At 45.9% G+C, this 13,153-nt stretch overlaps 1 protein-coding gene across 2 annotated transcripts in view; it reads right to left on the reverse strand.

Moving 5' to 3' along the window:
* Window positions 1–13,153, reverse strand: part of XPNPEP3 (X-prolyl aminopeptidase 3) — an 83,991-nt gene that overhangs the window by 17,397 nt on the left and 53,441 nt on the right. For both annotated transcript variants that reach the window (XM_062202793.1, XM_062202794.1), the window contains 2 exons: window positions 12,205–12,318; window positions 2,690–2,775 (listed from right to left, as the gene is read on the reverse strand). In XM_062202793.1, the coding sequence (XP_062058777.1) occupies window positions 2,690–2,775; window positions 12,205–12,318 (200 nt within the window). The remainder of the gene's footprint in view (window positions 1–2,689; window positions 2,776–12,204; window positions 12,319–13,153) is intronic.

Raw genomic sequence — 13,153 nt, forward strand, 5'->3', positions numbered from 1 at the left:
TCTTCCGATCCAGCTCTCTGCTGTGGCCTGGGAAAGCAGTGGAATATGGCCCAGGTCCTTGGGCCCCTGCGCCTGCATGGGAAGATCCAGAGAATCCTGGCTCCTGGCTTCAGATCAGCACAGCTCTGGCTGTTATAGCCAACCGAGGAGTGAACCAGCGGATGAAGACGCTCTCTCTGCCTCTCCTTTCTCGGTATAACTCTAACTTTCAAATAAATAAATAAATCTTTTAAAGAAAATACAGTTTTTTTTTTTTTTTAAAGACAGGCAGAGTGGACAGTGAGAGAGAGAGAGAGGGAGACAGAGACAGAGAAAAGGGTCTTCCTTTACCGTTGGTTCACCCCTCAATGGCCGCTGCAGCCGGCGCACCGCGCTGATCTGAAGCCAGGAGCCAGGTGCATCTCCTGGCCTCCCATGCGGGTGCAGGGCCCAAGCACTTGGGACATCCTCCACTGCACTCCCGGGCCACAGCAGAGAGCTGGACTGGAAGAGGGGCAACCGGGACAGAATCGGGCGCCCCGACTGGGACTAGAACCCGCTGTGCTGGCGCTGCTAGGTGGAGGATTAGCCTATTGAGCCGCGGCGCTGGCAGAAAAAGGAAAATACATAATATTTTATAATTACTAAAATATTACCATTTCTAGTGATCTGTCTTCTCTAGATTGAGAACTTTTTTTTTTTTTTTTTTTTTTTTTTGGACAGGCAGAGTGGACACAGAGAGAGAGAGACAGAGAGAAAAGTCTTCCTTTGCCGTTGGTTCACCCTCCAATGGCCGCCGTGCTGCGGCCAGCGCACCGTGCCGATCCGAAGGCAGGAGCCAGGTGCTTTCTCCTGGTCTCCCATGGGGTGCAGGGCCCAAGCACTTGGGCCATCCTCCACTGCACTCCCGGGCCACAGCAGAGAGCTGGCCTGGAAGAGGGGCAACCGGGACAGAATCTGGCGCCCCGACTGGGACTAGAACCCGGTGTGCCGGAGCTGCTAGGCGGAGGATTAGCCTGTTGAGCCACGGCGCCGTCGAAAACTTCTTTAACATTTTTATAGCATTTGTTAATTTCTTATTCTGCTGGCAGCAAATTTTTTCAAACTTTTAAATAATTTCTTTTTAAAAATTATTTATTTGAAAGGCAGAGTAACAGAAAGGGAGAGACTAAGAGAGAAAGAGAGAGATCGATCTTCTATCTGCTGGTTCAACTCACAAAATGGCCACAGTGCCTGGAAGTCCACTTGGGTCTCCCAGTAGGTGGCAGAGGCACAAGTAATAGGGCCTTCATCTGCTGCGTTCCCAGGTGGATTAGCAGGAAGATGGATCGTAAGTGGAGGAGCTGGGACCCCAACTGGCACTCAATGTGGGATAAGATCATTCCAAGGCGGCAGCATAACCTGTTGCGCCATGATGCCCGTCCTCAACAGCCACAAGTTTTGTTTTATCAGAAAACGCTTTTACTTTGCTGTCATTTAAGGAAGATTCTTTTGCTGAACAGACACCACACTGACTTAAAGATGTGCTTCCTTCCAGTGTCTTCTGGCCTCTACTGTTTCTGGCATCGCTCCTCCATTTCTCTCCAGCTATTTCCAAGATTGTTTTTTTGTCGTTATGAAGTCAGCAGTTTGATTATGACTGTAAGTAGGTGGGTGTTCTTTGTGTTTATCCTACTTAGGGTATGTTGAGCTTTTTGGATCCATAAGTCGGTGTCTTTTACCAGATCTGGGATGTTTTTGACCATTATTTCTCAAACATCTTTTCTGCCCTATTCTGTCCAATTAGGTATGTATCAGCAGTCTCTAAAATTTTATTCATTTTTCTACAGTGATATTTCTATTTCGTCAACCAGATAATTTCTATGTATCATCTTTCAGGGGCACGTTTACATAGTTCCTAACTATTTTTTGAAAACTCTCTGGTGCCTTTGATGTAGGAAAAGTCAGAGACAGAGTGTTCATAAACTGAAGGCCACACCAGCCCCACGTCCATGTAACCCTATCAACCCACCTGTCAATCCACTGACTCCTCCTCCTCTTACCTGGGACCTGGGGGCTGTACTATGTAACCACTCCCCTTTTCAAAGCTCAAAGAAGCCTGAGGAAGGGGAGAGGGATCTCTTTCTCTCTCTCCACCTCGTGGACCAGGACCCAGGATGAGCACAGCAGGGTATGGAATTCCCCTTTCACCTTTCCTGGCCCACTCTCCCTAAATGAAGCCCTCATGTGCCTGTGTATTCTTCTCACTTTGTACATAAACCTTATCACACTGCATGCTGTGTTTGTGCCTGTACTTAGAACTCTTCTCTAAGTGAAAGGCAAGAGCCTAGGATATTAATTTAGGCCCAATCTAGCCCACAACACCTTCAAATAGTTGTTTTTAAATTTTGTCTATATTTCACAACTAGTGTTATCTAAGGAGAATTAATCCAATCAAGTTATTCTATCATAACCTAATATTAATATTAAATATTAACATTAACATTAAATATTAGGTTATGATAGAATAAACTAATGGAATTAGAAAATACCTGAATTTATTAAAAGTAAGGAAAAAAGTGATATGATGAACAAAATAGTCTCAGAAAATAACCAGGACTTTACAAAGATCGTTAATCTGAGCTAGAAGGGTTTTATGTATTTCTGGATATTCATATTCCAACTCAGACCCTCATGAAGCAGGGAGACGTGTTATTCTGTAGACGCCTACCTGCCATTGACAGGCCACGTACGGGTGATGTCACTCACGTAGCAGGAAGACTCACAGCCTCCATCCAGAAGCACCATTTCCCCATCCTGGAACAAAGACAGCTGAAGTGAGTGACCTCAATGCCATACGTCATTTTCTTCTAATCTAAACTATGCCTTTTATTTAACAGAGCTCTAATCTAGAGGAAGCTTACCTCTGCTTCCTTCTCACAAGAAGCACGTCAAATCATTCTTTTTTTTTTTTTAAGCTTTATTTATTTATTTGAAAGTCAGAGTTACACAGAGAGAGGAGAGGCAGACAGAGAAAGAATGAGAGAGAGAGCGCACGAGAGAGAGCGAGCTTCTATCTAATGGTTTACTCCCCAGATGGCTGTAACGGCCGGAGATGTGCCGATCCAAAGCCAGGAGCCAGGAGCTTCCTCCAGGTATCCCATTTAGGTGCAGGGGCCCAAGGACTTGGGCCATCTTCTATTGCTTTCCTGGGCCATAGCAGAGAGCAGGACAGGATGTGGAACAGCCAGGTCTCAAACCGGCGCCCATATGGGATGCCGGCGCTTCAGGCCAGGGCATTAACCCACTGTGCCACAGCGCTGGCCCCAGATAATTCTTTAAAATTTTATTTATTTATTTGAGAGACAGAGTTACAGAGAGAGACAGAAAGAAAGAATCAGATAATTCTTTCAAATGAATTCATACTGTTCAAAGGTGGCACTATAGAGTGGTTAAGTACCTAGGCTTTGGAATCATGCTTGGGTTTGAATTACTAGGTATAAATATTAGCATATCACAAAAGTTATCATTGTTAATCTTTTTTAAAGATTTACTTTATACATTTGAGAGACAGAGTTATAGAGAGAGCTAGGGACAAAGAGAGAGGTCTTCCATCCACTGGTTCACTCTCTAAATGGCCATAATGGCTAGAGCTGAGCCAATCTGAAGCCAGGAGCCAGAAGCTTCTTCCAGGTCCCCAACGTGGGTGCAGGGGCCCAAGGACTTGGACCATCTTCCACTGCTTTCCCAGACATCAGCAGAGAGCTGGATCGGAAATGGAGCAGCCAGGACTTGAACCAGTGCCCATATGGGATGCTGGCACTGCCGGCCAGAACTTTAACTCTCTCTGAAACAGTGTTGGCTCCTATCATTGTTAATTTTTTAAAAAAGATTTATTTATTTATTTAAAAGTCAGAGTTACACAAAGAAGGAGACACACACACACACACACACAGAGAGAGAGAGAGAGAGAGAGAGAACGAGAGCGAGAGCGAGAGCGAGAGAAGAGTCTTCCATCTGCTGGTTCACTCCCCAAATGGCTGCAATGACCAGAGCTGCGCTGATCTGAAGCCAGGAGCCAGGAGCTTCTTCTGGGTCTCCCACATGGGTGCAGGGGCCCAAGGATTTGGGCCATCTTGTACTGCTTTCCCAGGCCACAGCAGAGAGCCGGATTGGAACTGGTGCCTATATGGGATGCCAGCACTGCAGGTGACGGCTTTACCTGCTATGCCACAGTGCTGGCCCCTCACTGTTAATTTTAATATTGCTATGTAAGTTGGTATCCTGGGCCTTATTCAAATATAATTACCTTTACCATTTAACTTTGGAATATCAGTTCTACTCATGTTTGCTCTCATAATACATATGGTGAAAGAAGAAAATTTGGGGATTTTTCTGTCTTACTACTATTCATGTAATATATATATATATATATATATATATATATATATTTTTTTTTTTTTGACAGGCAGAGTGGACAGTGAGAGAGAGAGACAGAGAGAAAGGTCTTCCTTTTTGCCGTTGGTTCACCCTCCAATGGCCGCCACGGCCGGCCCGCTGCTGCCGGCGCATCACGCTGTTCCGAAGGCAGGAACCAGGTGCTTCTCCTGGTCTCCCATGGGGTGCAGGGCCCAAGCACTTGGGCCATCCTCCACTGCACTCCCGGGCCACAGCAGAGAGCTGGCCTGGAAGAGGGGCAACCAGGATAGAATCCGGTGCCCCAACCGGGACTAGAACCTGCTGTGCCAGCGCCGCTAGGCGGAGGATTAGCCTGTTGAGCCACGGTGCCGGCACTATTCATGTAATATTGAAATGATCTATGTTGCAGGCTAAGCCTCCACCTGCGGTGCTGGTTTGTGTCCTGGTTGCTCCTCTTGGGATCTCCTCTTGGGATCCAGCTCTCTGCTGTGGCCTGGGAAGGCAGTAGAAGATGGCCAAGTACCTGGGCCCCTGTGCTCAGCAAGGAGACCCAGAAGCAGCTCCTGGCTCCTGGCTCTGGCCCAGCTCTGGCCGTTGTGGCCTTCTGGGGAATGAACCAATAGATGGAAGAACTTTCTCTCTGTCTGTGGCCCCACCTCTCAAATAAATACATATCTAAAATCTTAAAAATAAATAATTAAAAGAAATGATCCATGTCCTCAAAGGCAAATCTTATTTATATCTAAATAAGTACAAAATCTTGGACAAAACAGAATCACGCTCAAATAAGTACATATATAGTAATGGCAACTTCAAATAATGGATGTAGCTTTTATGTCAATAAGAACATATTTCCTACTAGAAAATAACCAGATATAACATAAAAATAGTTTATGAAATGCTGACATTATACAGTATAACTGACCTATTGCTCTTTTTCTAAAAAAAAAAAGATTTATTTTATTTATTTGAAAGAGTTACAGGGAGAGGCAGAGACAGAGAGAAAGGTCTTCCATCCTCTGGTTCACTCTCCAAACGGCTGCAACAGCCGGAGCTGAGCTGATCCGATGCCAGGTACCAGGAGCTTCTTCTGGGTCTCCCATGTGGATGTAGGGGCCCAAGGATTTGGGCCATCATCTACTGCTTTCTCAGGAGAATTAATAGGGAGCTGGATCAGAAATGGAGCAGCTGGGACTCAAACTGGTGCCCATATGGGATGCTGATGCTGCAGCCCGGGACTTTAACCCACTGCACCACAGCACAGCCCCTTGCTGCTCTTCATAAAAAGACAGCCTATGGGGGTTGGCACTGTGGTGCAGCAGGTTAGGCCACCTGTGATACCACATCCCATATGGGTGCTGGTTTGAATTCCGGCTGTTCTGCTTCCATCCAGTTCCCTGCTAATGGTCTGAGAAAAGCAGCAGAGGACAGCTTGTGTATCTGGGCCCCTGACACCTACGTGGGAGACCTGGGTCAAGTGCTTGGCTCTTAGCTTTGGCCTGGCCCAGCCCTGGCCATTGGTTGTGGCTATCTGGGGAGTGAACCAGCAGATGGAAGATCTCTCTCCCTCTCTTTCTGTGAAACTCTGAGTTTCAAATAAATACATTTTTAAAACGAAACAAACAAAAAAAAAAAGAGGCAGTGTTTGAGAATTTTATAGAACTGAGGAAAGACATAAGCTGACAGACTGAGGAAACAAGAATACATTTACATAAGATATCTTTTTTAATACATAATAAAACTGATGAATATTAAAGATCTTAAAAGCAATCAAAGTGGGGCTGGCGTTCTGGTGCAGTGAGTTGAGCTACCGCCTGCGAAGCCGGTGTCTTGTATGGGCACTTAGTTCCAGTCCCTTCACTTCTGATCCAGCTCCTTGTTATTGGGCCCAAGAAAGCAGCAGAGGACGGACTAACTCACATGGGAGACCAGATGGAGATCCAGGTGCCTGGCTTTAGCCAGGCTCAGCCCTGGTTCACTTGTCTATTTGGGGAGTGAGCCCCCAGATAGAAGATCTCTCTCTCTCTCTCTCTCTCTCTCTGTTTATCCTCTCTGTAACTCTGCTTTTTGAATAAATAATTTTTTTGAAGCAGTCAAAGCAACAACAGATAGTTTTTGTAAAGCAGCAACTTGGAAAGTCAAAAGACAAGGGAATAATATATTCAAATTTATGACTAAAAATAATTGTCAATCTAGGATGGTTTTCTTAGCACAGCCATCCTTCATGAAAGAGAATGAAACAATATTTTCAGCTAAACAAAACCAGATGTTCATCAGCAACAGACCTTCATGCAGAGGTTTTCTTTTTTCTTTTTTTATTTGTTACAGATTTATTTATTTGAAAGGCAGAGTTACAGACAAAGGAAGAGATAGAGAGGGCGGGAACTTCTACTGGCCAATTTACTTCCCAGATGGCCGCAATGGCAGGAGCTGGGCCAGACACAAGTCAGGTGCTTTTTCCAGATCTCCCACGTGGGTGGCAGGGGCCCATGCACTTGGGCCATCCTCCGCAGCTTTTCTCAGGCCATTAGCAAGGAGCTAAATCAGAAGTGGAACAGCCAGGACATGAACTGGTTTCCAAATGGGATGCTGGCATCACAGGCGGTAGCTTTACCCACTATGCCACAATGCTGGTCCTGGAAAATAACTATTTTTTCTAAACAAAAATATTTAGTTAGGGTGCTGGCATTGTGGCTCAGTGGGTTAAGCTGCTGCTTATAATGCTATATCCTATACTGGAGCGCTGGTTCAAGTCCCAGCTGCTCCACTTCAATCCAGCTCCCCGCTTATGTGCCAGGGAAAGCAGCAGAAGATGGCTCAAGTGTTTCAGCCCCTGCCACCCATGTGAAAAACCTGGATAGAGTTCCAGGCTCTTGGCTTCAGCCTGGACCAGTCCTGGCCACTGCAGCTATTTGGGGAGTGAACCAGCAATGGAAGATCTCTGTTTCTCCCTCTCTCTTTAACTCTTCCTTTCAAATAAACAAATATTTACAAAAATATTAACGAAAGCGGCATTGCTTTACATTTTTGTAAATCTCTGTCTGGTGGAACAGAAGACAGCTGCAGTCTCCCAACTGCTCCTGCATTCAGTCTGCTCTGTTATCCGAAAGCCTCCGGGTCCTCCACTGTGCGCCTGTGAGAGGAGAGGGAGGAGGCACACACTGTCTTGGTGTACTTGTAAAAATATGTTTAACCTCATGGAATACATATAGCAATTAAAATGAGCACACTACAGCTCTGTACCATAATATATTACTGTATGAAAGAAGACAAAATCAGATTTCAAATATACAAAATTCAGAAATAAGCAAAATGAGGGCAGGCACTGGGCCCAGAGGTTAGGTTGCTATTTGGGATCCCGCACTGCTCATCAGAGTGCCTTGTCTGAGTTCCGGCTCCTCTGCTTCAGGTCCAGCTTCCTGCTAATGAACACCCAGGGAGGGAGCAGATGAGCAGATGATGGCTCCAGGACTTTGGTCCCTGCCACCTATGTGGGAAATACAAATTGAGTTCCAGGTTCCTGGCTCCAGCCTGGCCCAGTCCTGGAAGCTGTGGGCATTTGGGTAGTAAAACAGCAGATGAAGAGATGGGACATCTCCTTCTCTCAAATAAAATGCAAAAAACAAACAAACAAACAAAAAAAAAACACAACAACAAAAAACAAAAACCAAAAACCAACTATGTTAAGCTATTATTTATTCATTGCAAAACAAAAACAATTATCATGAATATCAATGGTTTAAGTACAGTGGTTATCCTGTGGGAAATGCTTCTTGGGAATGGAGGGGATAGCAACATCCTATTTTGGGAGTTATGAACTTTTCTGCAAAGGGTGGGCAGTAAGTAGTTTACTTTGTGGACCATGCTGTCTCCAGTGGAACTAGTCAACTTTCCCAGTTAGCCAGGAAGCAGGAACGGCTGCATTCCAAGAAAACTTTATGTACAGAAACAGGTGCAGGCTGGATTTGGTGTGAGGGGGGTAGTGTGCCAATAACCTGTTCTATTCTTAGAGCTGGGTAATGGTTAGATGGGTGTTCACTTTATAATTTACCCATTAATGTTTTATTCTTTGTCTAGTAGGAAATTTATATTTAATTTATTTGTAAAGATTTATTTATTTGAAAGGCAGAGAGAGACAGAGAAAGAAAGATCTTCTATCTACTGGTTCACTCCCCAAATGACTGCAATGGTCTGGGCTGGGCCAAGCCGAAGTCAGGAGCCTGGAACTCCATCCAGGTCTCCCTCGTGGGTGACAAGGGCCTAAAAGCACTTGGGCTGTCTTCTGCTGCTTTCCTAGACACATTAGCAGGGAGCTGGATTGGAAGAAGAGCATATAGGACTCATACTGGTGCCCATATGGGATAATAGCATTGCAGACAGAGGAGCCACAATACAAGCCATGGAAAATTACATTTTATAATAAAAACCATATGAAGAAAGGAAAGTTGTGGAGAGGTTAGGGATGGGGGTGGGGCTCAATACAGTAAAGATACTGAATTTGCTGAAAAGTCCACAAAGGAGAGTATCAGGTCCAAATAGTTATAAAGATATGTTCTAAGAAATTTTTAAGAAACATTAATTCAAGCTATTCCATAATGTTATAAAAAAGGAGAGACTATTCATATGGGCTTAGTTTGATTTTGATATGAAACCACAAAATGACACTGTAAGAAAGAAAAATTATACACCAGCCTCACTCATGAACACATCAGAATGTCCTGGAGCAGGTGTTTGATGTACTGGTTAAGACACTGCTTGGGGTCTAGCTCTGTGGCGCAGGTTAATCCTCCGCTTGCGGCGCCGGCATACCATATGGGCGCCGGTTCTAGTCCTGGCTGCCCCTCTTCCAATCCAGCTCTCTGCTGCGGCCTGGGGAAGCAGTACAGGATGGCCCAAGTCCTTGGGCTCTTGCACCCACATGGGAGACCAGGAGGCACCTGGCTCCTGGCTTCAGATCGGTACAGCTCCGGCCGTTGTGGCCATCTGTGGAGTGAAGGAAGGAAGACCTTTCTCTCTGTCTCTACCTCTCACTGTTTGTAACTCTACCTCTCAAATTAAAAAAAAAAAAAAAAAAAAAAAAAAAAAAAGACACTGCTTGGGGGACCAGTATTGTGGCATTGAGGGTAAACCTGCCTGTCATGCTAGCATCCCATATGGGCACTGGTTTGTGTCCCAACTGCTCCACTTCTGATCGATCCATCTCCCTGCTAATGGCCTGGGAAAGGCCATGGAGGATGGCCCAAGTGTTTGGGCCCCTGCCACTTATGTGGGAGACCCAGAAGAAGCGCCTGGCTCTTGGCTTCAGTCTGGCCCAGCCCTGGCTGTTGCAGCCATTCGAGGAGTGAACCAATGGAATGACGATCTCTGTCTCTCCCTCTTTCTCTGTAACCCTGGCTTTCAAATCAATTAATCTTAAAAAAATTTTAAAAAGACACGGGCTGGGATGCCTGCATGCCATCCCGGAATGCCTGGTTTGAGTCCTGGCTCCACGCCTCATCCTGGCTCCCTGCTCATGCGCACCCTGGGAGGCAGCAGTGATGGCTGCAGTACTTAGGTCCCCGCCAGCCACACAGGAAACCCAGACCGAGTTCCTAGCTCCTCTCTTCAGCTTGGCCCAGTTTCGGCTGTTGTGGGCATTTGGGGAGTAAACCAGTGGATGGGGGATCTCTGCTTCTGCCTTTCAAATAAATATAATAAAGGAAAATATTTTAAAATCACAAATAAAATATTACTAAGTTAAAACTAGTAGTGCTAAAGTTAATAAAATATGCTCAATTTCACTGGTAATTAGGATAATTAAGACTACAATGGCAGAAATTAAGAAGTCTGATAATACCAGGGGATAAAGAAGATGTGGTCAACCAATTACACACAGATGGTGGAAGCATAAACAGTACCAATACTCAGAAAAATAAATTATTATGAGTTAAAAAAACAGTCACAGTGGGATAGCATAGAATAGGGTACATAAGTAGGCACAATGTTGCTAAAATGTTTTGGCTCTAAGGTTGAGCTAAGGATGAGTAACTGCCTCATGAGTACTAATTTTTTTTTAAAGATTTATTTTATTTATTTGAAATACAGAGTTACAGAGAGAGAGAGAGAGAGAGAGAAAAGTCTTCTATCCGCTGGTTCACTCCCCAGATGGCCACAACAGCCGGAGCTGCGCTGATTTGAAGCCAGGAGCCAGGAGCTTCTTACGGGTCTCCCACGCAGGTGCAGGGGCCTAAGGACTTGGGCCATCCTCCGCTGCTCTCCCAGGCCATACAGAGAGCTGGATGGGAAGAGGAGCAGCTGAGACTAGAACCAGAGCCCATATGGGATGCCTGTGCTTCAGGCCAGGGCTTTAACCCGCTGGGCCACAGCACTGGCCCCATGAGTACTCATTTTTTAAAAAACTATGCTATTGGCTGGCGCTGTGGCTCACTTGGCTAATCATTCGGCTGCAGCGCTGGCATCCCATGTGGGTGCCGGGTTCTGGTCCCAGTTGCCCCTCTTCCAGGCCAGCTCTCTGCTGTGGCCCGGGAAGGCAGTGGAGGATGGCCCAAGTGCTTGGGCCCTGCACCCTCATGCAAAGACCAGAGGAAGCACCTGGCTCTTGGCTTTGGATTGGCGCAGCACACCAGCCGCAGCATGCCAGCCATGGCGGCCATTTGGGGGGTGAACCAACGGAAAAAGGAAGACTTTCTCTCTGTCTCTCTCTCTCTCTCACTGTCTAACTCTGCCTGTCAAAACAAAACAAAACAAAAAAACCACCAAAAACCTTTGCTGTTAGGGCTGGTGTTGTGGTGCAGCATATTAAACTGCTGCAAGCAATGCTAGCATCTCATATGAGTGCAGGTTCGAGTCCTGGCTACTCCACTTCCAATCCATCTTCTTGCTAATATGCCTAGGAAAGCAACGTTAACATCCCATGTCAGAGTGCTGGTTTGAGTCCTGGTTGTTCTGCTTCCAATCTAGCTCCATGCTAATATGCCTGGGAAGGCAACAGAAAATGGCTCAAGTGCTTGGGATCCCTGCTACCCACTTGGGAGACTTGGATGGAGTTCTGGGCTCCTGGCTTCAGCTTGGACTAGCCCAGGCAGTTGTGGCTATTCAGGGAGCGAACCAGCAGATGGAAGAACTTTAGCTTTCTTTTGTGTCATTCTGCATTGCAGGAAGATAAATAAATAAATAAATTTTAAAACAAATGCCATATAATTTATCTGTCTGCTACATTTATGTTTGTGAATTAACTGAATATTAAAATAGATAATTAGGAAACAGACTTAAAGGATACACAATTATTCACTTGCAGAGTCCCGTCAGAAGAAAACTATAAAAAGTATGTTTCCTCATAGCCAATAATGTTTTCTTAAAATCCTCCTGCCTCAAAAACACATCGGCCCACCACTGTGGATGCAAGTGCTTAGAGGAGTGTGATGAAATGAACAGACGAGTTAGAGGGGAATATGTGGCTATGTGCAGAGGGCCCAATGTGAGGATCAGATGAGATAATGTCTACAGAGCAATTTATAAAGAATAAAATACTTTTCAAATGGTACTCAGTCTGTGAGAGCTGACGGTCAGGGTGCAGGGAGGTCAGTGGCTTCCACTGGCAGATCTGGACCGAGCGGGAGCTGACGGTCAGGGTGCAGGGAGGTTAGTGGCTTCCACTGGGAGACCTGGACCAAGCGGAAGCTGACGGTCAGGGTGCAGGGAGGTTAGTGGCTTCCACTGGGAGACCTGGACCGAGCAGGAACTGACGGTCAGGGTGCAGTGAGGTTAGTGGCTTCCACTGGCAGATCTGGACCGAGCGGGAGCAGTGCTGAAGCACATTTCGTGTACCTTGATGAGCTGATTGTTCTTCACATAGTGCAAAGTATTGGACCGGTTACCACCAGCAACCACGGGTGGGTAGGCTAAGATGTCAGCGCCCCGAGCCCGGCATTCAAATTCAAACTGTGGAAACAACAAGGAGGGATGACTCAAAGGATTTCTGTATTTCCACTCCAGCCCAGTCTCTCTTCAACAGCTGTACCTCCAACCTGGCACTTACCCCAAGTCACGACTGGAACACTAGTCATCGTATCTAAACCAACTTCTTATGCTGTAATTGCAGACCGTTTCTTTTATTCCCACCCCACACACTATAATCTATGCTATATCCTGTTCTTCAATCTCGTTATCGCTATTATTGTTGATGCTTGTTTATGTATTTTCATCTATCTAAAAGGCTGAGTGACTTGGGGATGTGGGGAAAGGGAGAAAGGGGAGCGAGAGAGACAAGGAGGGACAGAAAGAGAGGGAGAGGAAGAGGCAGAAGGAGAATTGGGGGGGGGGAGAAAAAGGAGGGAGAGAGAGACAGAGACTGATCTTCTATCCATTGGTTCACTGCCCAAATGCTTGTTAATAGCCAGGGTTAGGCGAGGCTGGAGCTAGAGGCTTGGAACTCCATTCTGGTCACCCATGTGGGTGACAGGGGTCATCTTCTACTGCCTCCCAGGATATGTTAGCAGGAAGCTGGATTGGAAGCAGAGGTTCTGGGAGTTGAACTAGCACTCAGCTATGGGATGCGGGTTTCCCAGGGGGAAACTTAATGACTGTGCCAAACATTATTACTTTTAAATTTATATTTTTTATTTATTCAAAAGGCAGAGAGAGCAAGAGCGAGGTAGATCAATTTTCTGTTCTTTGGTTCACTCCTCAATGGCCTCTAACACTTAGGGCTGGGGCAGGCTGAAGCTGGGAGCCTGGAACTTCCATTCAGGTTCTCCCACATGGGTGGAGGGACCCA

This window comes from Lepus europaeus, chromosome 10 (assembly GCF_033115175.1).
Source record: "Lepus europaeus isolate LE1 chromosome 10, mLepTim1.pri, whole genome shotgun sequence".
NCBI lineage: Eukaryota > Metazoa > Chordata > Mammalia > Lagomorpha > Leporidae > Lepus > Lepus europaeus.